Source organism: Mesoplodon mirus (genome assembly GCF_964341445.2).
Source record: "Mesoplodon mirus genome assembly, chromosome: 4".
Classification (NCBI taxonomy): domain Eukaryota; kingdom Metazoa; phylum Chordata; class Mammalia; order Artiodactyla; family Ziphiidae; genus Mesoplodon; species Mesoplodon mirus.
The window spans coordinates 184,092,071-184,117,713 of NC_138979.1; the positions used below are offsets into that span (position 1 = coordinate 184,092,071).

The following is a 25,643-nucleotide window of genomic DNA, read 5'->3' on the forward strand; positions in this document are numbered from 1 at the left end:
TTGTTCTGGCAGATTGTTAGAGAAGGGACGGAACAAGGAAGACCAGTCACTAATGCAAGAGACTCAGGGGGAAATGCTGAAGGCGAGAGCTGAGGCAGTGGGTCTGGGAGTGGGGGAGGGTCAGATTCAAAGTAAACCTTCCTGAGGCAGAATCAGTGTTAGTGACCTGTGTGAGGGAGAGAAGAAAAGTCAAGAGTGACTCACCGGTTTTTATTTGAGACCTGCCTCCCTTATGGTATAAAGGTTTGCAATCCAGATGCTACAGTTCTCCTTAATGGCAACTTTCAGAGCACAGCCTCAGCTCACTTGCCAAATCTCGCCAGCTCGGGCTTTACAAGCAGGGAAACATTCCTCTTTTTTTGGCTGACGTTTCGTTTCCTTTTTCTTAACTTCTGTTCTGAAATTATTACAGCAGTTTTTGTACTTCAAGGAATTGGAGCCTGGTACATATTAGGTACTCAATAAATGAATAATCAGATAGATGAGGTCACGCATCCTGGTTGACCTACAGGGTGATGTTGTTCGTGGTAAAGTGCTGGGCATAAAATGTGAATTCTGTCATTCCAGAGCAGCTTGTGCATTTGTGCTAAAATAATGTTTGATAGTGGAAGGGTAAAATACAGAATTCTGAAGAATTTCCGGTAACACGCAGCCCGGTATCAGTCTCCTCTGCGTTCGCTGCCCACGGTGGTCATTGTACCTGACCCTGAGCACAGCGGTGGCCGCGGGAGGGTGAGGTGACCCAGCAGAGCGTGGGGGAACAGATCGCGCTCTCATGCCTTTACGCTCTTGCCCCCCACCCCATCCCCCTTACAGTTCGTTGGGGGCGTGTGTTGTGTGATTTCCCCAGTTCTTGCCTGGGACTGACCCAGCTCCCAGCGTGGAGCCTCAGCATTCGCTGCGTTAATCGGACTTGCTGGAATGATCACGTGGTCCTCTAGCTGCCTGCTTGTCAGCTGCTGCTCGTCAGCAGCTGGCTGGCTGAAGGCTGCAGGCCCGTCTGCAGAAAGCCTTCTACTTCAGAATATGGGGGGTCGGGGGGTGCAGACCCGCCTCTTTCTTCTGCACTTTGCACCATCTGACTGACTAAATGGTGGTCCTCCGAACCAGAAAGGCTACCAGGCAGTATAAGGAAATTGTCTCTGACTAGGTCATGTTTGCATTTGAAGAATTCAGGTATGTTCTGGCTTTTCTACATCAGTCTGCCGCTGGGTTTTTGTTCTCGCTGGGTTTTTGCTGTGTAATGACAGCTTAGGCTCTGGCTGGTTCTCACAGAAGAAGGGCTCTTCTCTGTGGCGGGGTTTCTCCCGGTCACGGGGGTGGGAGGCGCGGAGGTGGTACCGGTCCAGGCTGTTTACCGCGGGGCAGATGCCGCGTGGGTAATTGGTTTGATCGTGTGTAGCTGTGCCGAGGACCCCGCCTTGTGCCTCATCTGAGCTGTGCCGTTGCTGGTGTAGAGGTGTGAATACAGAATAGGAACTGCTTATCCAGAAGGGGTCTCCTGCTGCCGTTTGTTTTTCTTCCTTTGTCAAACTCCTGGAGCCTGACTGCTCTTTTAAAAAACGCTAACTGTAGCGGTGAAGGTGAAAATCCTGCACGTCTGCCTGCTTAGCCGAGGTTTGATCTGGGCTCTGATTTTGATCGTTGGGAACAGTGACCTCGCGGCTGGGCGGCTTTCTGGGAAGTACCCTCATGGTGTTGTGTTAACAGGGTCCTTCTTTGCTTTCGTCAGCTTTTCAGCTGCTGTAGTTATTAATGCTCCAGATTAAAGTCTTTTGTGAATCTTAGGCCTTCTCTTTCCTCCATCTCTCCTCCCTGGGTATGAATGTGGGGAGGGGTGCTCCAGAGACAGAGTCTCCAAGAAATGCAAATAAAGGAGGTGGGATGGGAGGGTTACCGGCTCATTCTTGTGCACCTCATTCATGCACCTCTTCGGAGCATGCGGAAGACAGTGTGTTTGTTTCTCACCTCTGACAGCTTCTCATTTCTCAGATGGAATTTCTGTGTATTTTAGAACTGAACGTAAACACCATATTGAGGGGCGAAGAGGCGATTGTGTGGGAACCTCCACAGGCCTTTTTCGTCCCCTCCAGATGTTGCTGCAGTAGACATTAAAATGATAATAGAATTACCACCTTTCATTACTTGTAAGAGGAAACTAGAGGCCTTTTGATCAAAATCACGGGAGGGGATGAGAGCATTATCAGCTTTCCACAAGGAAAAGCAGGGCTACGGAGGTTGTTCCCGCCCTTTCTATAAACTTGGGGCTTTGGATCCAGGAAGTTATCCTTTGTTTAAGAGCGTGCCTCTGCATTATTTCTAATGGACTGGGTTTGTGAAAAGAACATTCTTTCCACGTGGCAACATGCTCTGGTGACATGGGGTGACACCATGACCAGAACTTACAGTTTTAGGATAGTTCCATTAGATAACTAACAAGAATTTATTTAATGCCTGGCGTGTAACAGTAGATAGGTCCTCAGGGAATGAATTGTGAGTCCTGGGTTCTAATCCGAGTTTCAAAATTGGCTTTCCTGATCCTTGTGAGGGTTACAGAAGAGCTCTGTACATCGTAGAAAGTAGTACAATAGTGAGGCTCATGTTTTATTGCTAGCATTTGTTTGAGATGGAGTAAGTCTTGGCTTCTGCCTTCAACAAGCTTGGAGCCTTTCGTTGCATTTTGTAGTCAGTGGGGAGGGATGCATATCAGCAAACCCCCTCCCACCGTGGCGGCACCTAGTCCCGGAGCCAAGAGCTGGGTCTGATGAGGTGGAAGGGGGTTGAGTTAAAGGCCACTGCTCTGCTGAGCTGAGAAAGTGGGAAAGTCTGTTACCCGCCAAGTTTCTGCCTAAGCTGGCCCTGAAGAATTTTGCTGAGTATGATTGCATTTTATGACGGCTGCACGGGGCCAGACAGGTGGCTTTCTTCTTTAGTCATGGGGCCTATGCGCATGGGGGCCAGGTGACTGTGGTGGGGCAACACGGCGCTCGAGAGGAGCTTAGCTTTTTAGTTTAGGTCCGGTTGGTCCTGAAGCTATAGCATGCAGCAGAATCACCCGGAGGGCTTATGAAAACCCTCCCCCAGAGTTTCAGATCTAGCAGGTCTGGGATGGGGCTTCAGGATCTGTGTGTCGATAAGTTCCCAGGTTTTCTGATGCTGCAGTTCTGGGGACCAGACTTTGAGAACCATTGGCTTGGGCAAAGCAGCCTTTGTTGTTGTCGTTGAGGTGGGAAGTCTGAGGCAGAGGCAAGGAGGGGGGTGCAGGGAGGAGCCAGAAGCTGCAGTTCAGGTACGGGCAGGTGGGCCAAGGCGGGGGTGCAGGCGTGAGCGGGGCACGCTCATGGGGCAGCGGTGGAAGGGAACACCGGGACGAGAACCAGAGGACTTGCTTTACAGTCCTCGTCCTGCCGTGCACTCCTCTGTGGCCTTGGCCAGCCTCTTCCTCGTTCTTAAGTCTCGATTTTCTCAGCTGAACATGGGGAGAGTTATTCTTGCCAAGAAAGTCTATAATCCTGTTAGAATTAAACGTGATAACATAAACTTACTTAATAAACTATAGCACGCTTTCCACGTGAGTATAAAGGGAGGAGAGGACCCTGGGGGTCTCCATCAGGTTATCTGCGGACACAGCCCTCCACACACACACCCAACTCCAAGAGCGCAAGGGCCACGTTCATTTTAAAAGCAAGTCTGACTGACAGACACGTTTACCTGCTGTTACTCCCCATTGGACTCTGAGTTCCAAGGTGGTCTGTCCGTCCGTCTGTTTTTAACTTCGTCTCCTTAGTGCCTAAAACTGCTCGACACACAGTACGGCCTTAGTAAGTGGCGGACGCAGTTCATTTTCACAAGGACTTAATAAGGAAGAAAAAGCAGGCAAGCTCTCTGGCTAGCCCGACGCAGGCCTGGGATGGTACCATGGTGCCCGCTGAGTGTGCTGGTTCAGAAGAGCATGTCGAAAAGCTGACCTCTGACCTCCTGAGAAAAATGTGAAGTGTCCTCAGCACACCCCCATTGCAGGAGTGCCAGAGAACTGCGACCACATTTCATAAGGAATCTCCGCGATGCGCTCACTCTAGAATGGGCTGCTGGTTGTCATGACTTGCCGGGGCCCAGGGCCCAAGCCTAGGGAGCTGCAGGGTCCTGAGAGCTTGAGAGGCCGGGCCAGCATTTTCCAGCTGGTCAGGGGGTTTCTGCCTTCCACTGACTGCAAGACTGTGTTGTCCTAACACCAGGCCAGCTGTTCTAGCTGGCTGTGCTGGGAGACACACTGCATTTGTGTTTTTGCTTTCAAAAAAAAAAAAACTTCTTAGGCGAGATGTGTGCTGAACTGATAGTTTAAGTCAACATTTACCTGTTACTGCACACCACAGAGACTATCCTCTGAGCCCTGCTGGAGACAGCTTCGTGGAATACTGTCTAGTTTTTCTTCCACCTCTAGACCCAGAATAATGACTGCATCCCCTTACCGACCCTGGAATAAAGAGTTTGAAATGTGATTTTCGGCTTCATAATCCCTCAAGTGAGAATGGAACCCAAATCAGAAACCGCTGTTTCTTAGAATTCCTGCCACTTATTCTGATTTATTTCCAGAAAGAATGTGGTATACCAACTCCAGTATTTAAAATCCACAGTTGGAGGGCTTCCCTGGTGGCACAGTGGTTGAGAGTCCGCCTGCTGATGCAGGGGACACGGGTTCGTGCCCCAGTCTGGGAAGATCCCACATGCCGCGGAGCCTGCGCGTCCGGAGCCTGTGCTTCGCAACAGGAGAGGCCGCAGCAGTGAGAGGCCCGCGTACCGCAAAAAAAAAATCCACGGTTGGAATGCGTCAGTCACATACAAATGGGAAGTTACTGCTTTGGGTCTGTTGTGTTTTATTTTACTTTTAAGTAAAACATTATTATGGAAGGATTGGATTCAAATTCGGACTAGCTCTGTATTTAAATTTCTGTCTAGTCTTGGGAGGTGTTAGCACTTTTCTTGCCCTTTCCCTGGAGTATTGAAACGAGTTAAAACGGGTGGCATCAGGGAAGACCTGAAGTTCGCAAACGAGGAGAGCCCCACCACCCCATTCGAGTGTCCAGAGCCCAAGCCAGCTGAGTCCCTCTCGTTTCCCAGGATCCTGTAATCCCTTGAAGAAACAGATATTTAGGTACAGTGACTTTCACACTGTGGTGAGGAAATAAATCTCAGATCAACAGGAGATGGAAACTGGGCTGGGCAGGGAAAGGAAAGGTACAGAAACTTGATCACTGAGTACCCACTATGTACCAGACACTGCTAGCTGCTTTGCCCCTGGTAACTTTAACCCACATAAAAATGAAAACAGGCTCAGAGACGTGGGACTGTCCCCAGACCTCCAATCCATAAATAATGTTAAGTGAGTGCAGGAAGTGAGAGCAGAGGCTCAGAGGGGTGAGGTCATTTCCCTGAAGTCACCCAGCAGTTATGGGGGTCTGGTCAATTTCAGTTCGGTCCGTCTTTCTCTGATACTCTGGGCCTAGAATGCCAGCCTCTGAATTGACCTTGTGTCTTCCAGCCAGCACAGCCTTTCTGAGTCTCTCCTGTGGGCCCAGAGCCTGTTGTAGCTCCAGGCACTTGGCTCACCTCCCTGACTGTGGGAAAAGCCCGGGAATAGAAGATGGATATTCTGCCCCCAAGGGTAGAACAGACCGACCCCTCCCCCTAGCTCCCAGGGCTCCTAGTGATGTAGCTATGTATCAATAGTACTTAACTGTAGTGCAGTTGTGTAACAATCAGTTTCTTTCACATCCTTCTACCCCACTAAAGTATGAGCTCTTGGAGGCCAGGAGGCATATCTTAAGTCATCTTACCTCCCTACCAACTATTAGCCCAGCATCAGCTCTAGGAGGGATTAGTAAATGTCTGACTATTAAATGTCTACACTACGGATATGGTGGGCATTAGAATAACTTTAACTGAATAAGTCACAGTCCCTGACTGCGGGGAGCTTACAGTCACGCTGTCTGATCCCCCAGGGCTATTAGTATGCACAGCCACGTGGGTGTTTAGTAGGGGGTGGTAGGGGCACCTGGTTGCAGTACATGGGCAGAGGGCGGAGGGTTGAGGGTTGAGGGAGAGAAAAGTAGAGCAGCAGAGAGGAAAGGACAGACAAGTTTCATTGACAGTTTGCCGAGTGTTTGTCTAGCCACAAGCAAAAGTTATTTTGCGAAACAGATAATTTAGCTGTAGGATGGCCACGCAGATATATTTAAAAATACCGGTCTGGGCTTCCCTGGTGGCGCAGTGGTTGAGAGCCCGCCTGCCGATGCAGGGGACACGGGTTCATGCCCTGGTCCGGGAAGATCCCACGTGCCGCGGAGCGGCTGGGCCCGTGAGCCGTGGCCACTGAGCCTGCGCGTCCGGAGCCTGTGCTCCGCTACGGGAGAGGCCACAGCAGTGCGAGGCCCACGTACCACAAAAAGAAAAAAAAAAAAAACCCGTCTATTCTCCGTTATTAAGTAAGTGTTACAGTTGTTGAGTTTCACTCAAAGCGAAGCAGCGTTGTGGAACCAGACTCCCCTGCAGTTCATACAATGTAAATTTAAAAGCTGGGACCTTGCAGAAGTCACTTTATCTCTCTTTACCTCACTTAGAGGAAAAGGGCTATTTTGAGGATAACATATAGGAAAGAAGTGTATAAATTATAAAACTTTGCTATAAATGTTTGCATTTTATATTTTGGAATCAGTTCATAGTTAACCGGTTCAGGTACTGCTTTATAAAACAATTTTTGTTTCCATCTCCCATTTCTCTTTGCTTAGCATTCTGGTCTCTTAAATAGAAAACAAAGCAAAACTGAACTAAGAGGAAAGAATTTTAACTGGACTCATTACCTAGAGGAATAAGCCCCAGAGTAGGACACCGGCTTGGGTCTGTGTAACTCTTGCTAGTTACTTAGGATGGTTGCAGAAGAGTCTCCCAGCTGTGTAGGTGTGTCCTTTCGGAGGTGGGAGGGCCTTTCTGCGATTAGGATAGCCCTTCATCCAACAAACCACCTCCTGAACATCAGTAGAAAATGCAAACATGTGTCATCCTTGGTCCTGCCCTCAGGGAATTACTGTCCCGAGAAGGTGCTGAACCAACACCAAAAGCATGGCGTGGGGGTGGCCAAAGAGAAAAGGAGCCCAAGGAAAACCAGGGGAAGTTCCACAGGGGTCCGGATAAGGTGCCTGGGCTGGGAGGAGGATCTGATTTTTCTGTTGTGGAAGTCAGGGAGACTTGCGGGCCGGGCCAGGCCGTCTCTTGGAGCGAGTCTTACAGAAGCGTAGGATTTGGGTGAGTGGAAATACAGGGAAGGGCTGTTGTCAGCAGTGCAGGAGCTGAGGCCCGGGAGCCGGGAGCCAGGGCCAGTGTGCTCTTAGCCACTCATTACTCCTCTGGTAAAACCTGAGGAGAAGGGGTCTTTCCTCACTCTTTTCAGGGTAGCCCAACCTGGTTGTCTTTTCGTCATGAAGGTCACTTCTCTCTGCCCTGAAGGTCACTATTTTGCAGAGGTACACATTTTTCACCTTTAGGGAACGTGTAAGTATTCATAGGAAACGCATGTTTTGCAGTGCTGGCCTGTTACTTCGCACAAGTTACCTCAGTTCTTCGTGGTTTAGTCTGCCTGTCTGTAAGATGGGGGTATTACTTACCTCCCAGAGCTACTGTGTTGATTAAATGAGATTACTTATGTAAAGCATCTGGCACGGTTCCTGGCACTTAGTAGATACTCAATAAATTAATTCCTTTAATTTACCTTAAGCAGCAGAGCATTTAATTCAGACCCTCATCCTGGATTAGAAATTACATAGGAGCCAGGAAGGAGACCTGACACACTCCTAAGGATGGGGGGCACCTCTGATCTCCCCATTTCCTTGGCATTCAGACTCAGAATGCCAGCAGTCAGTCCGCGGAAGGTAATCCTGTTCACTGCTGAAATGTTTATGACACAGTGAACTGACTGTGGTGTGACTAATCAGCTGAGAGCCTGGATCTCGGCTTGGTTGGCACACAGATTCACTGGGCTGAGAGATTAATTAAGTTCCCTGAAGTTGACATAACTGGGACTCTGCCACTTTCTGCCTGATCATGAAGACGTAGCCAAGCCCACCGTCAAGCGTCAGCATTGTCCCAGTGCCTCCCTAGTTAGTCCGTGGCCCGTCCCTCACTGTTCTGTATTCCTCCGGGTCATATCTCTTTATCTCCAGAGACTGACAGAAGCCATAGATGTCTGTTGAACTGACACAGGCCGCACTGGGCAGGTTCGGTGTGTGAGCCCTCCTCTGGGGGGAAGCAGAGTGAATTACGGGTGGGAACTCTGTGGAGAGCACCATTCCAACCAGCGGGCGCTGTTGTGGATGTGGCATAGTGCATCCCGGGGCAGCTCTGCTGGGCCTCAGGAGAAGCCACTGAAGACCTCAGCTGGTGGATCTTCCGTAATGGTTCCCTACTGGGAGGGTGCACTGAAACCTGACACAGGTGCCCAGGTCGCACCTCAAGCCTACTGAGTCCAGGTGTTCAGAGGTGGAGTCCAGGCGTGTCCATTTTTTTTTTTTTCTTTTTTTTTTGCGGTATGCGGGCCTCTCACTGTTGTGGCCTCTCCCGTTGCGGAGCACAGGCTCCGGATGCGCAGGCCCAGCGGCCATGGCTCACGGGCCCAGCCGCTCCGCGGCATATGGGATCCTCCCAGACCGGGGCACGAACCCGCATCCCCTGCATCGGCAGGCGGACTCTCAACCACTGCGCCACCAGGGAGGCCCCAGGCGTGTCCATTTTTATTCAAGGCTCCGCTGATGACGCACCTCCCTCGTTGGAGTGTGTGGGGAGAACCTGAGCTTGGGAACCTGAAAGCCCTAGGTTCTAACAATACTGTGTTACCTTAGATATGCCACTTAACTTCACTGGGATGTAGCTGGTCCACCTGGAAAGTACAAATAATAATTTATGTGGTTCAGAGAGAACAAGACGAGGGCCACGCGGGAGCGTGGGAAAGGCAGGAGCCCTGGATGATGAAAGGCGCCGTCACACGTGCTTTCAAGTTCAGCGGGCGCCTTCTGCGGCAGATTGAACCCAGGTGTGTTGAGTGTGTGGGGCTCGTACAGACACAACACTGGGTCTAGAACTGATGGCCTGCTGGTTTGTGGTCTGTTGGGTTTGGTAACTGGTCCTGTGGCTCTCGAGTTCATCCTGAACCGCGTTACAAGTGAGTGGGATTGTTTTCACTCCAGTCAGCCACTTCAGGGCCTGCCCGACGCCAGGACGGATCTCCCTGTGCGTCTCTGAGACTGGCTTGGCCTCCGTCTTCCTCAGCACGAGGGCTGGAGGAGAGAAAAGGCAGCCTGCGTTCATTTGTGGAGGCACTGGAGAAAACTGAAAACTGGGAGCCCTTCCGTCCCTGAGATCACCCCTATGCCCCTGGAGCACAGGGTCATAGGAAAGAGAACCCTGAGCAGGAAGGTGGGTGTCCCTCCGGGGCTCCCTCCAGGGTATTCAGAAGCTCTGTCCTTCCTGTTTCACTGTGTGCCATGGATCAGAAGCTGTGTATTGAGTCAAGATAGAGCCTCCTCAGGAGAGATGGGGAGATGGGTAAAACTATGTGGTTGGATATACTTTTATGAACGGGACATCGAACAAAATGTATGATATAAAGAAGTGTTTATACTCAGTGATGAAATTCCTTTTCCTGGAGAGAGGATGCTTTCATAGTCAAATGAACCTTGGAGCACTTCCAAAGCCAGAGTGAAGACTGTGTATTTTCCTTATTCACCAACTTACTGAAGAGTTGAGGGCATTAGAGATTCCTAAGGTGGAGGAAGGCAGATCAACTGTTTTGCTACAGTTGATAAAACTTTGTTTTCCTGGTCTTGGTTGGGGCATTATGATAATCAGGTTCCCATCGTGAAGTGAATCAGCTCACCCCGCCCTGACTGAAAACTTAAATACAGCCTGCCTCAAAGAAAGGTGGGCAGTGCGGGGAACAAGTCCTAGTGGCCCTTTACCAGGTTGCAGTAGAACTCCGTCCACCACCAGTCCAGCTCCCCTGTGTCTTCTGCGAATGAAGCCCTCTGTGGCCTGACTGCGCACTCTCTCTTAAAGCTTAACCCCCAGGAATCTTCCCTCTGCTCCAAAAAACGGATTTAGTCACAGATCTGCACGTGCCACTTTGCTTCCCCGTCTCTAAACTGAAACCACAGAACGCGTTTCAAGAATGCAGCGAGAGGGGCTTCCCTGGTGGCGCGGTGGTTGCGAGTCCGCCTGCCGATGCAGGGGACGTGGGTTCGTGCCCCGGTCTGGGAGGATCCCGCATGCCGCGGAGCGGCTGGGCCCGTGAGCCATGGCCGCTGGGCCTGCGCGTCCGGAGCCTGTGCTCCGCAACGGGAGGGGCCGCAGCGGTGAGAAGCCCGCGTACCGCAAAAAAAAAAAAAAAAAAAAGAATTCAGCGAGAGGCAGAGTGACAGGTAAGGAAAGAGTTTATTAGTAAGTATAGGATGCTTGTGAGAGATACAAGCGGGCAGGCAAGGGAGTGCCGCCCCCAGAACTTGGTGGGCTACAGTTTATAATCAGAGGAGAAGTGGGGCGGGGGAGAAGACCACCTTCGTCCTCACTTTTAAGCAGACGTCAGGCCTCCATCATCGGCTCCTCCTCCACGGCGGGCGGGGGAGTTCTCTTGCCCCTACATGGGCGAACTGGGACTGTCACAGAGCCATGGAAACGAGCAAACCAGCGGTAACGTACACTGAAACGCAGTAAACCGTCTCAGGTTTCAGTGTAATGTCACCTTTTCCCCACATTTTTATTTTTCGTGTGTGTGTAGAGGAGTGTGTCCTAGGATTCATTGACTTACTGACCTCCCTGGGCAGGATGTGGGCCTCATTCCACCATTGTTTTATTGTTTTGGGGGAGGGCATGTCTCATGCTTCTGTCGCATGGCTTTGTTGCTAAGCAAGCCTGTTCGGTTTTGTGGTTAAGCAAACCTGCTTTCTTGACTGATCATTAACTTACAGGATTCGCCCATACCTTTTTCTTTACTTAGGATTCCCTAGTGCACTTAACTGTTTAATCACCTACTTCGTCCCTTTACTCTTTTCCTGTCAAAACCGTTGTTTTCTTCCCATGAAACCCTTCAAAACCCAGGACTGCACACGCTGCCTTTAGGAGCCTTTTCTGACCTCTGTCGCCCAAATACATTTCTCTTTCTTACTGAACTCCCATGGAGCACTCAAGCTGTATAACACATCATCTAATATTTAATGTTTCTCAATCTTATTTTCCTGACTAGACTGAGGGATACTTGAAGGCAGAAGCAGTGTTTGATGCATCTTCATCTCATCTGTCACACTTGAGCAGAGCTGGATGCAGCCTGGCTTCTGGGCACTTTTTATTTGCTCATTTTTATTACTTATTTAAAACCCTCTGCCATATGCCAGTCATTGTTCTAGGCCCTAGAAGGGGAAACGGCAGGAAAAAGGACAATTTGCTGCCTCTCTGACGTCTGTTCATTACTGAGCATGGAGGCATGATTGGGATTTTGAGAGAAGTACTGAGTCTGGGGAGCAAGACCTGCTGTGCACGGACAGGGTCTGTCCGGGCAGCAGACCAGCAGGAAGGCCTGAAAGGGCCGGTGGTAGGGTTTCAAAGCTGTAGGGACTTAGAAAAGGTTTGAGCTAGTAAAAATGCCTGTGAAGTTTAAAGAGTCGTTACATATTTAAATGAAAAGTTTTTCTGGTTCTTCTAGATTCAGATGCAAACAAGATAACACGTGTGCACGTGTACCCGCCATATTCCAGGCACTTTTGTTATCATCTCTAATTTTCCCAACAGTCCTATGAGCTAGGCATTATTATTACCATCTTATCTAAGAGGCACCTAAGGTTCAGAGAGGTTAGGTCACTTCCTCAGAGTCACACATCTGCTTAATCGGTAAAGCTGGAAATTGGACCTAGGTCTTCTAACTAAAAAGTCAATGCTTGTTTTTATCATTCTGACCCTAATTTTGTAAAACAGAGTCTGTGAGGTGGTATTCTGGCACTATTTGTTTTATATAATGTTTCATTGGATAAGTGAATATATCACATTTATTGAGCCCTGACTGTGATCATTGTAACCTGCTAAGCACTTGATAGGCATGAACACATGTACTGCCGTCCTCACAGGAATCCTATGGGACAGCTGCTGTTACTGTCATATCTGTTTCACAACTTGCCCAGCATCACACAGAGCTGGCACTTGAACCCAGGGCCGTCTGACTCTGAGACCTGTGCTTTGGACTGCTGTCTTAGTCATACAAGGGGCTTCCTGGGGAACAAAGTTCTGTGCTCGGCTGTTTGAGAAAAATTGCACACCCCATGCCCTGGAGAGTAGCCTGAAGGCTGTGACAAGTCCTGTAGCGGCGGGTGTGTGTATATGTGTGAATTTTGCCCCACGTTTCCCATGTGTGTTTGATGAAGGAACTTTTATTGCCTAACACTAATTTTTAGTTTTAACTCTGGAAAATGCTGCCGTAGCGGAAGGAGAATCTGAGCCTGGGAATTAGAAGAGGGGGGAGAAAGAGAATATTCAGAGAAAAATACATCAATGGAAGAAGATAATAAATAGAGCCTGTGATTTGAAGTCTCATTTAGGTGTGAGTTCAGGCTTCTGCTCTTACTGGCTGTGTAATTTGGGGCAAATCATTTATTCTTTTTGGGTCTTACTTGCCTTATCTGTAAAACATTGTTGTGAGGAAAAGTGTGATTATATACGCAGAAGTGCTTTGTTAACAGTAAAACACGTAGTTCTTTTTTCAGTTGTTATTTGCCAAGTTCATTTAGTGCCCTAGTACCTAACACGGCATCTACTAGCTATTTGAAGGACAATTAAAAGTTGTTCCATGAATGAATGAATTTTGTCTTATGTGTCTCTGAGTTCTGCAGCTGACATGTTACAACTGAAGAGTTTTTTTAAATGTCCCTTGAATTTTCTTTCTCAATTGTGTTTTTGCTAGGTTTTATGTTTTTGGAGTTTAATGAAGTCACTCAATTGGAAAATCAAGAACCGTGTTTCTGTCATTCACTTTGTTGTACCCCAATTTGGACTGCCAAGGCAGTTTGTTTTGTGTGTTTCTGACATGTCCCTGGCAGCAAGAAATGTTGGGACAGTTCCAAATGGTAAATTTCATTCAACAGTGTGCACGTGTTAGCTTTTTTTTCTTTCATAAATTTATTTATTTATATTTGGCTGCATTGGGTTTTCGTTGCTGTGTGCGGGCTTTCTCTAGTTGCAGCGAGTGGGGGCTACTCTTCGTTGCGGTGCGCGGGCTTCTCATCGCGGTGGCTTCTCTTGTTGCGGAGCACGGGCTCTAGGCGCGCAGGCTTCAGTAGTTGTGGCGCGCGGGCTCAGTAATTGTGGCTTGTGGGCTCTAGAGCGCAGGCTCAGTAGTTGTGGCACACGGGCTTAGTTGTTCCGTGGCATGTGGGATTTTCCCAGACCAGGGCTTGAACCCGTGTCCCCTGCATTGGCAGGCGGATTCTTAACCACTGCGCCACCATGGAAGCCCTCTTTTTTTTTTTTTTTTACAATGCTCATTCTCTCAGATGTGCCCATCTGTGGTGGGTTTTTTTTTTTTAAGGCATTTCTAATGTATCACCCTCTTGATGGAGTTACTCTTGATGTTTCCATGATCAAGTCTAGCTCTTTTCAAGGACTGTAAGGAGGAGAAAGTTGCTGCCATTTTGCTTTGCAGTACAGATCTTCCTGATGGGGAGTGCTAAGATGTCAGGGCGTTCTTTACCCACTTCACGTAAGTCATTTGTTTTTTAGCACCTGGCCAAAGAGCCAGAGATGACCTGGAGGTTATTTCAATAAGTAAGACGTTGCACCAAGATCAAGAAATTTTTAAAAAGAGAGAGGCAGTCAAAATACTTTTTAGCACACCTGTTTGTTCGCTGGAATAGCATTTATTGCTAGAAAGATACTGTGTTTTGCCCAGCAGCCGTTTTGGAGAGGAGGGGTTAAGTAGAGGGGAACTAGCTTTCCGTTCCCTGGTAACTTGACCTGGTCATGCAGTTTGTGTGGGCCTGACAACTCACCGCCGCTCTGGGGTGGCGCACAACCCAGGCCTGGCCCGGCCAAAACTCAATCCCCTGACTGTGGTGTTTGGCTTAGGTGCAGGCATGTCATCTCAGAGTCCTCCATGAGACCCGATGGGCTATAGAGCTATTAGGAAAGAGGCCGGTTTTCTCTCTCAGGTCATGAAAGCCTCAAGTCATTGGTAACCTTCTTTCCCATCATGTGGGGAAAGGTGGTCTGCTAGTGAAGCCAGAGAGAGACGTAGGGTTCAGCAAAGGCCAAAGAAACCGAATTCCCCTGGCATCGCTGATCTTGTGTGTCCCGCTTTCCGCCCTGCTTAATCCAGGCTTATTCATGAGCCCACTTTTTTGTACTGTATGAACTAATACATTCCATTTTTTTCCCATTAATATCTGTCACTTACAACCTAAAGAATCCCAAATAATACAAAACCATGCAAGATAAATAAAAGCGGACTAAAAGCTGTATCATTTTTACCTCCGGAGGAGATGACTGTCCCAGTAATCTTCAAAATTGTCAGACCACATTTACAGTGTTGTATTCCATCTTGGTGTTTAACAGAGGACTGTGGTCTAGGACACTGATATGGATGGAACTGTGTCCCCCTGAATTCATAGGTTGAAGCTCTAATCCCCAGTGTGACTGTATTTGGAGATGGGGCCTTTAAGGAGGTACTGAAGGTTAAATGAGGTCATAAGGGTGGAGCCCTAATCCAATACGACTTGTGTCCATGTAAGAAGTGGCAGGGTCACCAGGAGAGCTCGCACACAGAGGAAGGCTGTGTGAGGACACAAGGCAAGGCGACATCTATTGTACACGTCAGGTGAGAGACCTCTAGAGAAACCAACCCTGCTGACACCGTGATTTGGACTTGCAGCCTCCAGAACTGTGAGAAAGTGAATTGCTGCTTCGAAGCTCCCACTCTGGGGTATTTCGTTACAGCCACCCAAGTTGACTAATACAGGCTCATTCATTCATTCATTCATTCATTTATCTTTTTTTTTAGGTTTTTTTTTTAACATCTTTATTGGAATATAATTGCTTTACAGTGGTGCGTTAGCTGATTCACTGCTATACATATACATATATCCCGATACCTCCTCCTCCTTGTGTCTCCCTCCCTCCTCCCTATCCCACCCCTCTAGGTGGTCACAAAGCACTGAGCTGATCTCCCTGTGCTATGCGGCTGCTTCCCACTAGCTATCTATTTTACATTTGGTAGTGTACATATGTCCATGCCACTCTCTCACTTAGTCCCAGCTTACCCTTCCCGGATCCTCAAGTCCATTCTCTACATCTGCATCTTTATTCCTGTCCTGCCCGTAGGTTCTTCAGAACCATTTTTTTTTTTTTTTTAGTTTCCATATATATGTGTTAGCATACGGTATTTATTTTTCTCTTTCTGACTTACTTCACTCTGTATGACAGTCTCCAGGTCCATCCACCTCACTACAAATAACTCAATTTTGTTTCTCTTTATGGCTGAGTAATATTCCATTGTGTATATGTGCCACATCTTCTTTATCCATTCATCTGTCGATGGACACTAAGGTTGCTTCCATGTCCTGGCTATTGTAAATAGAGCTGCAATGAACATTGTGGTACATGACTCTTTTTGAATTATGGTTTTCTCAGGGTATATGCCCAGTAGTGGGATTGCTGGGTCGTATGGTAGTTCTGGTTTTAGTATTTTGAGGAACCTCCATGCTGTTCTCCACAGTGGCTGTAACAATTTACATTCCCACCAACAGTGCAGGAGGGTTCCCTTTTCCCCACACCCTCTCCAGCATTTACTATTTGTAGATTTCTTGATGATGACCATTCTGACTGGTGTGAGGTGATACCTCATTGTAGTTTTGATTTACATTTCTCTAATGATTAGTGATGTTGAGCATCCTTTCATGTGTTTGTGGGCAATCTGTATATCTTCTTTGGAGAAATGTGCGCTTAGGTCTTCTGCCCATTTTTGGATTGGGTTGTTTGTTTTTTTGTTATTGAGCTGCATGAGCTGCTTGTAAATTTTGCAGATGAATCGTTTGTTAGTTGCTTCATTTGAAAATCTTTTCTCCCATTCGGAGGGTTGTCTTTTTATCTTGTTTATGGATTCCTTGGCTGTGCAAAAAGCTTTTAAGTTTCATTAGGTCCCATTTGTTTATTTTTGTGTTTATTTCCATTTCTCTAGGAGGTGGGTCAAAAAGGATCTAGCTGTGATTTATGTCATAGAGTGTTCTGCCTATGTTTTCCTCTTAAGAGTTTTATAGTGTCTGGCCTTACATTTAGGTCTTTAATCCATTTTGAGTTTATTTTTGTGTATGGTATTAGGGAGTGTTCTAATTTCATTCTTTTACATGTAGCTGTCCAGTTTTCCCAGCACCACTTATTGAAGAGGCTGTCTTTTCTCCACTGTATATTCTTGCCTCATTTATCAAATATAAGGTGACCATATATGTGTGGGTTTATCTCTGGACTTTCTATCCTGTTCCGTTGATCTATATTTCTGTTTTTGTGCCTGTACCATACTGTCTTGATTACTGTAGCTTTGTAGTATAGTCTGAAGTCCAGGAGCCTTATTCCTGCAGCTCCGTTTTTCTTTCTCAGGATTGCTTTGGCTGTTCAGGGTCTTTTGTGTTTCTATACAAATTATGAATTTTTTTGCTCTAGTTCTGTGAAAAATGCCATTGGTAGATTGATAGGGATTGCATTGAATCTGTAGATTGCTTTGGGTAGTAGAGTCATTTTCACAATGTTGATTCTTCCAATCCAAGAACATGGTGTATCTCTCCATGTATTTGTATCATCTTTAATTTCTTTCATCAGTGTCTTATAATTTTCTGCATACAGGTCTTTTGTTCCTTAGGTAGGTTTATTCCTAGATATTTTATTCTTTTTGTTGCAATGGTAAATAGGAGTGTTTTCTTAATTTCACTTTCAGATTTTTCATCATTAGTGTACAGGAATGCCAGAGATTTCTGTGCATTAATTTTGTATCCTGCTACTTTACCAAATTCATTGATTAGCTCTAGTAGTTTTCTGGTAGCATCTTTAGGATTCTCTATGTATAGTATCATGTCATCTGCAAACAGTGACAGCTTTACTTCTTCTTTTCCGATTTGGATTCCTTTTTCTTCTCTGGTTGCTGTGGCTAAAATGTCCAAAACTATGTTGAATAATAGTGGTGAGAGTGGACAACCTTGTCTGGTACCTTTTATCTTAGTGGAAATTGTTTCAGTTTTTCACCATTGAGAACGACGTTGGCTGTGGGTTTGTCATATATGGCCTTTCTTAGTTGAGGTAAGTTCCCTCTATGCCTACTTTCCGGAGGGTTTTTATCAAAATGGGTGTTGAATTTTGTCGAAAGCTTTCTGTGCATCTATTGAGATGATTATATGGTTTTTCTCCTTCATTTTGTTAATGTGGTTTATCACATTGATTGATTTGCGTATATTGAAGAATCCTTGCATTTGTGGGATAAACCCCACTTGGTCATGGTGTATGATCCTTTTTTTTTTTTTTTTTTTTTTTGTGGTACGCAGGCCCCTCGCTGCCGCAGCCTCTCCTGCTGCGGAGCACAGGCTCCAGACGCTCAGGCTCAGCGGCCATGGCTCACGGGCCCAACTGCTCCGCGGCACATGGGATCTTCCAAGACTGGGGCACGAACCCATGTCCCCTGCATCGGCAGGCGGACTCCCAACCACTGTGCCACCAGGGAAGCCCGTATGATCCTTTTAATGTGCTGTTGGATTCTGCTTGCTAGTATTTTGTTGAGGATTTTTGCATCTATGTTCATCAGTGATATTGGCCTGTAGTTTTCTTTATTTGTGACATCTTTGTCTGGTTTTGGTATCAGGGTGATAGTGGCCTCGTCGAATGAGTTTGGGAGTGTTCCTCCCTCTGCTATATTTTGGAAGAGTTTGAGAAGGATAGGTGTTAGCTCTTCTCTAAATGTTTGATAGAATTCGCCTTTGAAGCCGTCTGGTCCTGGGCTTTTGTTTGTTGGAAGATTTTTAATCACAGTCTCAATTGCAATGCTTATGACTGGTCTGTTTATATTTTCTATTTCTTCCTGGTTCAGTCTCGGAAGGTTTTGCTTTTCTAAGAAATTGTCCATTTCTTCCAGGTTGTCCATTTTATTGGCATAGAGTTGCTTGTAGTAATCTCTCATGATCCTTTGTATTTCTGCAGTGTCAGTTGTTACTTCTCCTTTTTCATTTCTAATTCTAGTGATTTGAGTCATCTCCCTTTTTTCTTAATGAGTCTGGCTAATGGTTTATCAATTTTGTTTGTCTTCTCAAGAACCAGCTTTTAGTTTTACTGATCTTTACTATTCTTTCCTTCATTTCTTTTTCATTTATTTCTGATCTGATCTTTATGATTTCTTTCCTTCTGCTAACTTTGGGGTTTTTTTGTTCTTCTTTCTCTAATTGCTTTAGGTGTAAAGTTAGGTTGTTTATTTGAGATGTTTCTTGTTTCTTGAGGTAGGATTGCATTGCTATAAACTTCTCTCTTAGAACTGCTTTTGCCGCATCCCATAGGTTTTGGGTCTTCGTGTTTTCATTGCCATTTGTTTCTAGGTATTTTTTTATTTCCTCTTTGATTTCTTCAGTGATCTCTTGGTTTTTAAGTAGTGTATTGTTTAGTCTCCATGTGTTTGTACTTTTACAGATTTTTTCCTGTAAGTGATATCTAGTTTCACAGCCTATGGTCCAAAAAGATACTTGATATGATTTCAGTTTTCTTAAATTTACCAAGGCTGGATTTGTGACCCAAGATATGATCTATCCTGGAGAATGTTCCATGAGCACTTGAGAAGAATGTGTATTGTGTTGTTTTTGGATGGAATGTCCTATAAATATCAGTTAAGTCCATCTTGTTTAATGTATCATTTAAAGCTTGTGTTTCCTTATTTATTTTCGTTTTGGATGATCTGTCCCTTGGTGAAAGTGGGCTGTTAAAGTCCCCCACTATGATTGTGTTACTGTCCATTTCCCCTTTTATGGCTGTTAGCATTTGCCTTATGTATTGAGGTGCTCCTATGTTGGGTGCATAAATATTTACAATTGTTATATCTTCTCCTTGTATTGATCCCTTGATCATTATGTAGTGTTCTTTGTCTCTTGTAATAGTCTTTATTTTAAAGTCTATTTTGTCTGATATGAGAATTGCTACTCCAGCTTTCTTTTGATTTCCATTTGCATGGAATATCTTTTTCCATCCCCTCACTTTCAGTCTGTATGTGTCCCTAGGTCTGAAGTTGGTCTCTTGTAGACAGCGTATATACGGGTCTTGTTTTTTATCTATTCAGCCAGTCTGTGTCTTTTGGTTGGAGCATTTAGTTCATTTACATTTAAGGTAATTGTCAATATGTATGTTCCGCTTACCATTTTCTTAATTGTTTTGGGTTTGTTTTTGCAGGTCTTTTCCTTCTCTTGTGTTTCCTATCTAGAGAAGGTCCTTTAACATTTGTTGTAAAGCTGGTTTGGTGGTGCTGAATTCTCTTAGCTTTTCCTTGTCTGTAAAGGTTTTAATTTCTCCATCTAATCTGAATGAGATCCTTGCTGGGTAGAGTAATCTTGGTTGTAGTTTTCTCCCTTTCATCAGTTTAAATATGCCCTACAAAAAAAAAAAAGAAAAAAAGAAATATATATATATGCCCTGCCACTCACTTCTGGCTTGCAGAGTTTCTGCTGAAAGATCAGCTGTTAACCTTATGGGGATTCCCTTGTGTGTTATTTGTTGCTTTTCCCTTGCTGCTTTTAATATTTTTTCTTTGTATTTAATTTTTGATAGTTTGATTAGTATGTGTCTTGGCATGTTTCTCCTTGGATTTTTTTCTGTATAGGACTCTCTGCACTTCCTGGACTTGATTGACTATTTCCTTTCCCATGTTAGGGAAGTTTTCGACTATAATCTCTTCAAATATTTTCTCAGTCCCTTTTTCTCTTCTTCTTCTGGGACCCCTATAATTCGAATGTTGTTGCGTTTAATATTGTCCCAGAGGTCTCTGAGACTGTCCTCAATTCTTTTCATTCTTTTTTCTTTATTCTGCTCTGCAGTAGTTATTTCCACTATTTTATCTTCTAGGTCCCTTATCTCTTCTTCTGCCTCAGTTATTCTGCTATTGATTCCTTCTAGAGAATTTATAATTTCATTTATTGTGTTGCTCGTCACTGTTTGTTTGCTGTTTAGTTGTTCTAGGTCCTTGTTAAACGTTTCTTGTATTTTCTCCATCCTATTTCTGAGATTTTGGATACCTTTACTATCATTACTCTGAATTCTTTTTCAGGTAGACTGCCTATTTCCTCTTCATTTGTTAGGTCAGGTGGGGTTTTACCTTGCTCCTTCATCTGCTGCATATTTCTCTGTCTTGTCATTTTGCTTAACTTACTGTGTTTGGGGTCTCCTTTTCACAGGCTGCAGGTTCGTAGTTCTCGTTGTTTTTGGTGTCTGCCCCAGTGGCTAAGGTTGGTTCAGTGGGTTGTGTAGGCTTCCTGGTGGAGAGGACTGGTGCCTGTGTTCTGGTGGATGAGGCTGGATCTTGTCTTTCTGGTGGGCGGGACTGCGTCTGGTGGTGTGTTTTGGGGTGTCTGTGACCTTATTATGATTTTAGGCAGCCTCTCTGCTATTGGGTGGGGTTGTGTTCCTGTCTTGCTAGTTGTTTGGCATGGGGCTTCCAGCACTGGAGCTTGCTGGTCGTTGAGTGGAACTGGGTCTTAGCGTTGAGACGGGGATCTCTGGGCAAGCTCTCGCTGATTGATAATATGTGGGGCTGGGAGGTCTCTGGTGGACCAGCGTCCTGAAATCAGCTCTCCCACCTCAGCGGCACAGGTCTGACACCCGGACAGAGCACGAAGACCCTGTCAGCCACATGGCTTTAGGATGGAGAGCTCTGGGGTCAAGATTGCCAGATTCAAAACTCAGTTTGGCCTTTTCTAGCTCTGTGGTCTCAGGTGAATTTCATCATCCACTGGGTCCTGAAGTACAGCAACCGTTCCCTGTGACTCCGAAACTAAAGGGCAGGAGTGGTGGACTGAACTCTGAGGGGAAAAAAAATGCAAGAAAACGCGGAAGATGGACAGTCAGTGATAGAAACCTGAAGAAGGAAGACTAGACAGGATAAAGCTGATGCTGCACAGCAACGGCGGAAGCTGAGGAGCCCATGTCGGGCTTCTTAAAGTGGAACTTTAAGTAAAGTGAATAACCTCGGGTGCACAGTACAGATAAAAGAACTAGGTTTAAACCACATTCAGGAAAGTTCTAAATAAATGGCAACGTGAGTCCATCCCTCCGTGCTGAGGGCTCCTAAGTAATTTCCTCTCCTGGACCCGTCAGCATCTTAACCCACTCTTTTCCCTTGGCTCGTGTGTCCCAGTGGTGGCCTCGAGCCGGTCCTGGGTGGTGTCTGTCCCTCTGCGTGCTGGCTTCTGGCACATGGGCAGCTCGGCCAGCGGCTCAGGACGTGGAGGTGGTGTTACTAGCACCTTGCTCCCTCTGCAGTTTCTTACAAGCACCTCTTGTTTCCCCGCTGTCTCTCTCCTCCCTGTTCTTGTCCGCTGTTATCAGCTGCTGTGTTTTTCTCTTGTGAACTTCTCCTTCTCCTTGTTTATAGTCTGCCGTGTGGGCCCACTCCTGCCCCTGCACCCTCTCCCTCTGGTCCACACGCAGGCTTACCTTCTCCGCTGTACTTGGATTACTTCTGTGTCTCACTGTTTTTCCTGTATTTTGACTTCAAGCTTTAGGGCGGAGAGAGGACGGAATGTGGTCGCACTCTTGCTCCTCAGGAAACTCACCTGAGGACAAAACAAGGCAGAACAAAACCAAACCTGACTCCTGCACAGTGGATGCACTTCCCTGTCAAGAAGTTAAACCTTTTTATGCATCTTTCTGTGCTTTTACATTTTCCCACCTGCACCAAAGAGTTTATACATCAATCGGTCAGACCTTCCCTGGGCTGTTAGAGACCAAGAAGGGCTTCTCCCAGGCGCTTCTTCGTTTAACCTTTGCTGCCTGTGTGTTTAATTTGTTTGGTCCATAAGTAGCTCTGAGAGCTTTTGTAAAAGTCACTCAACTGTCCTATGTCTCAGTTTCTTCCTCTTTCAAATGAGTATGACACTGTAAGCGTGGAAGAGCTGATGAATATATAAAATACCACACTAAAAATTCATGGTGCTGTTACTACATTCATAATATAAGAATGTATAATATGCAGTAATGTGTGTTTGTCACTGAATATGAATATGACTATTATTGACGGTAATGGTCCCCCTTCTGTTGTTCCCTTAATTCCAAGACCAGGAACACAGTCAGTATTAATTAAAGGAGGAGGTTGTTTGGTAGCATGGAGAGGGTACATTTGAAAGGATATTGAACCTGTTTTCAGAACTCCTAGGTGTAAGACTGTGCCCCACCAAGCCGTTAGGTGTAGGGCAAGTCCTTGACACAAGCTTTTCATGCCTTGCTTTTAATACGGGGATTGATGACCTCCATGTCTACCTCACAGAATAGCTTGGATAATTAGATGATATAATGTATCTCAAAGTACTTTATGTTTGCCTCACCCTTTACAGTTTACCAAGGCAGAATGCTGGCAGAGGGAGGGATGGGGCAGTGTGCTCTGGTACCAGGACTAGGGTTCAAGGTGACCTGCCACGTACAAGTAAAGTGGCCTTGAACCACTCTCTGAGCTTCAGTTCTCTCGTACTTAAAATGAAAGTAATGATGATAAATGTGAAGAGCCCAACATTCAGTAGGTGCTCAGTAAATGTCTATAGAAATAGATTCTTATTAGACGTACATCCTGGATGTGACATTTTCACCTGCATATTGCCAAGTGGATTTCACCATGGATTTGGACCCCCTAAATAAATGTGCCTGTCTTAGTGTATTTTCCCAGGTATTTTTGCCAAATTTTTTTATTTGTGTGAAAACACTAGTATCTGACTTAGAAAATCCTCTCTGAAAGTTTTGCGTTTTATTTGCAAAGAATAGAACGATTCTAAGGTGGGAATCAATTAGGCAGTGATAGAGTGAATAGAAGCACAGAACAGTGGCTAGTGTGCCACATTTTCTAGAGCAGCCCTGACCAACAGAATAGAACACAAGCCACAGATGGGAGCCATATGCCGCATTTTAAATATTTAATAGCCCTATTAAGTAAGAAGAACAGATACAATTAATTTTAGTAATATATTTATTTAAAATACTGTGTCTAAAATATAATTTCAACATGTAATCAACGTAAAAATTATTAATGAGCTATATTAGATGATTTCTGGTACTAAGTCTTTGAAGTCTGGTATGTCCTTTACACTAGCGTCGTTTCTCTACTCGGACTGGCGACATTTCTAGTGCTCCTGGTCACGTGGCTCGAGGCATGGCACTGGACAGTGCAGCTCCCGTGTCCCCATGAACTGAGAAGGAAAAGTACTCAGACAGAGATCTCTTTTACATTGTTGCGTTTAGCAAACAGACTCGAAAGTGCTGAGCTAAATAGAATTCCCAGATTTGTGCAGTATTTCTTGCTCTGTGTTAGGTTGCACTGATATTGGAGGCTTCCAGATCCTCCTCGATGCTCCTCATTTCTCTGCTCCTGACATGAGCCCCATGGGCATGCTGCCTCCTTTAACCCCCTCGTCCGTGGGCGCAGTGGTCCCTGAGCAGGGGAGTGTACCATGACGGGGCTTCAGCGGCAGCCCCCCAGGCTGGGGGCAGTTCATAAGCTTGCGGCGGTGGGAAGGTCCCTTTTTGGAGATTTGGAGCACCTTTGAAACACGAATGGAAGTTATTAACACAATCCCTGAAAAAGTCCAACATGCTTAAACCACAGCATTATGTGCAGTTTCAGGGGGTTATGGATCCCTGAAGCCAGCGTGCACACCTCCGGTGTAGAGCGGGGTGTGTTGCCTGCACCCGTTTGTGAGGGAAGGAAGGGACTGGGGGCTCACCACACACTTGACTGTGCGTGGGGGTGGATGGGAAGGAACAGACGTGGAACTAGTACCAGCAGTTACCCCCGGACGGAGCTTTTTATTTTAAAAAAATTCTTTATGACATGCAACATTGCCTAAACACAGAGATTTTGCTTCAACACACATACATACAAACACAACAACACCCCTCCATCCAGAATCCCATGTTAGAACTGTCCAGAAAGCGTCAACTAAAGCCATAGGAAAATAAACGTGGGCTGAGCACTCTCAGGCTGCCAGGTGCTGGGGAAGATAAAGTAGAGCCTGGTGCCTGCCCTCCCAGAGCCCACAGTGGCAGACACACCCAGAAACAGACCTTGTAGTGGGGTCCAAGCATGTCCTAGGCAAACCTGGGGGAGGGGGTAATTAAATGCATAGGCCCCTCTGGGTGAGTCCTGAATGCCCCCAGAGACAGAGCCTAAAGGGAGCCCTTTCACATCAGCGGGGGTGACCAGAGTGGCCACCGGTGGGAGACGGCCTGGCCTGTGCTGCGGATAAGCTCCCCAGCACTGAAGCTTGGGCCGGCTTTACACCACTTCCCACAGGAGATGGGTCTTCTTCGGGGGGTTTTGTGTGAGGACCTGACACTGTCAGATTTGCGTTTTATCCAGTTACTCTTGGAACTAAGTATGTGGAAGCTGGCTTTGAAGGAGCTATAGCTAGAGGCAGGGCAGCCAGTTAGGGAGCTGAGTTAGTCCACGTGAGAACAGCTGAGGTTTAATCTGGGTTGCCAGTTCTTGGCAAATAATTGGATGAGGAATAGGGAAGAAATTCCAGATTGCCTGCCAAATAAATTGTGGTAGCATTAATTAAAGTAGAAAATGTTAGAGGAAAAGCTGGGCATAGAGATGATGAAAGAGTAGCTAATTCCATCCAGTGTGTTGATACCGTCCTAGGGTGGTGAGCCTCCTGCCTGGGGTTGATGGAGTTAGAGCTGCCTGTGAACTCTGGGTGGGGGAAGGGCTGTGAAAAGAAGGAGACCCCTGAGAGGCAGGAGGCGGCAGGAGGAAGCTTTGAGAGGATCTGAGCATCTCTCTTCTCGTAGGGGCACTGAGGCCCAGAGAGGGGACTCACTTGGCCAAGGCTGCTGGGGGACTCACAGGAGACCTGACGGGAAACCCAGGACCAGCTGCCCAAGTCACGTGCCTCCTGGGCCAGGGCTCTTTCCTCTGTGCCCCAAAATGAGCATCTCCTAAGTTTAAGATTTTAGGGAACATGCTAGCACGTGGGATTAGCCTGGCATCCATCATGTTTGCAGAGCAAGGAGCACCCAGGAAAAGTTCTGATTGACAGTCACTATCCCAAATGCCAGGTTAGGAGAGGTTTTTTAAAAATAAAAACAACTGGTCACTTTTTGTTCTCGTTGTTGTTGTTTTGTTTTTTGTTTTGCGGTACGCAGGCCTCTCACTGTTGTGGCCTCTCCCGTTGCGGGGCACAGGCTCCGGACGCGCAGGCTCAGCGGCCATGGCTCACGGGCCCAGCTGCTCCGTGGCATGTGGGATCTTCCCGGACCGGGGCACGAACCCGTGTCCCCTGCATCGGCAGGCGGACCCTCAACCACTGCGCCACCAGGGAAGCCCCAACTGGTCACTTTTGTACTTGCTT

At 46.5% G+C, this 25,643-nt stretch overlaps 1 protein-coding gene across 3 annotated transcripts in view; it reads left to right on the plus strand.

Moving 5' to 3' along the window:
* Positions 1-25,643, plus strand: part of EVL (Enah/Vasp-like) — a 167,289-nt gene that overhangs the window by 40,439 nt on the left and 101,207 nt on the right. Inside the window, exon 1 of one of the 3 annotated variants that reach the window (XM_082619261.1) lies at positions 1,010-1,176. The exons of 1 other annotated variant lie outside the window; for it this stretch is intronic. In XM_082619261.1, coding sequence (XP_082475387.1) covers positions 1,154-1,176 — 23 coding nt within the window. In that variant the 5' untranslated portion in view covers positions 1,010-1,153. Of the gene's footprint in view, positions 1-1,009; positions 1,177-25,643 lie in introns of those variants that run through there. One more of the 3 variants, XM_082619258.1, reaches the window with a different exon arrangement.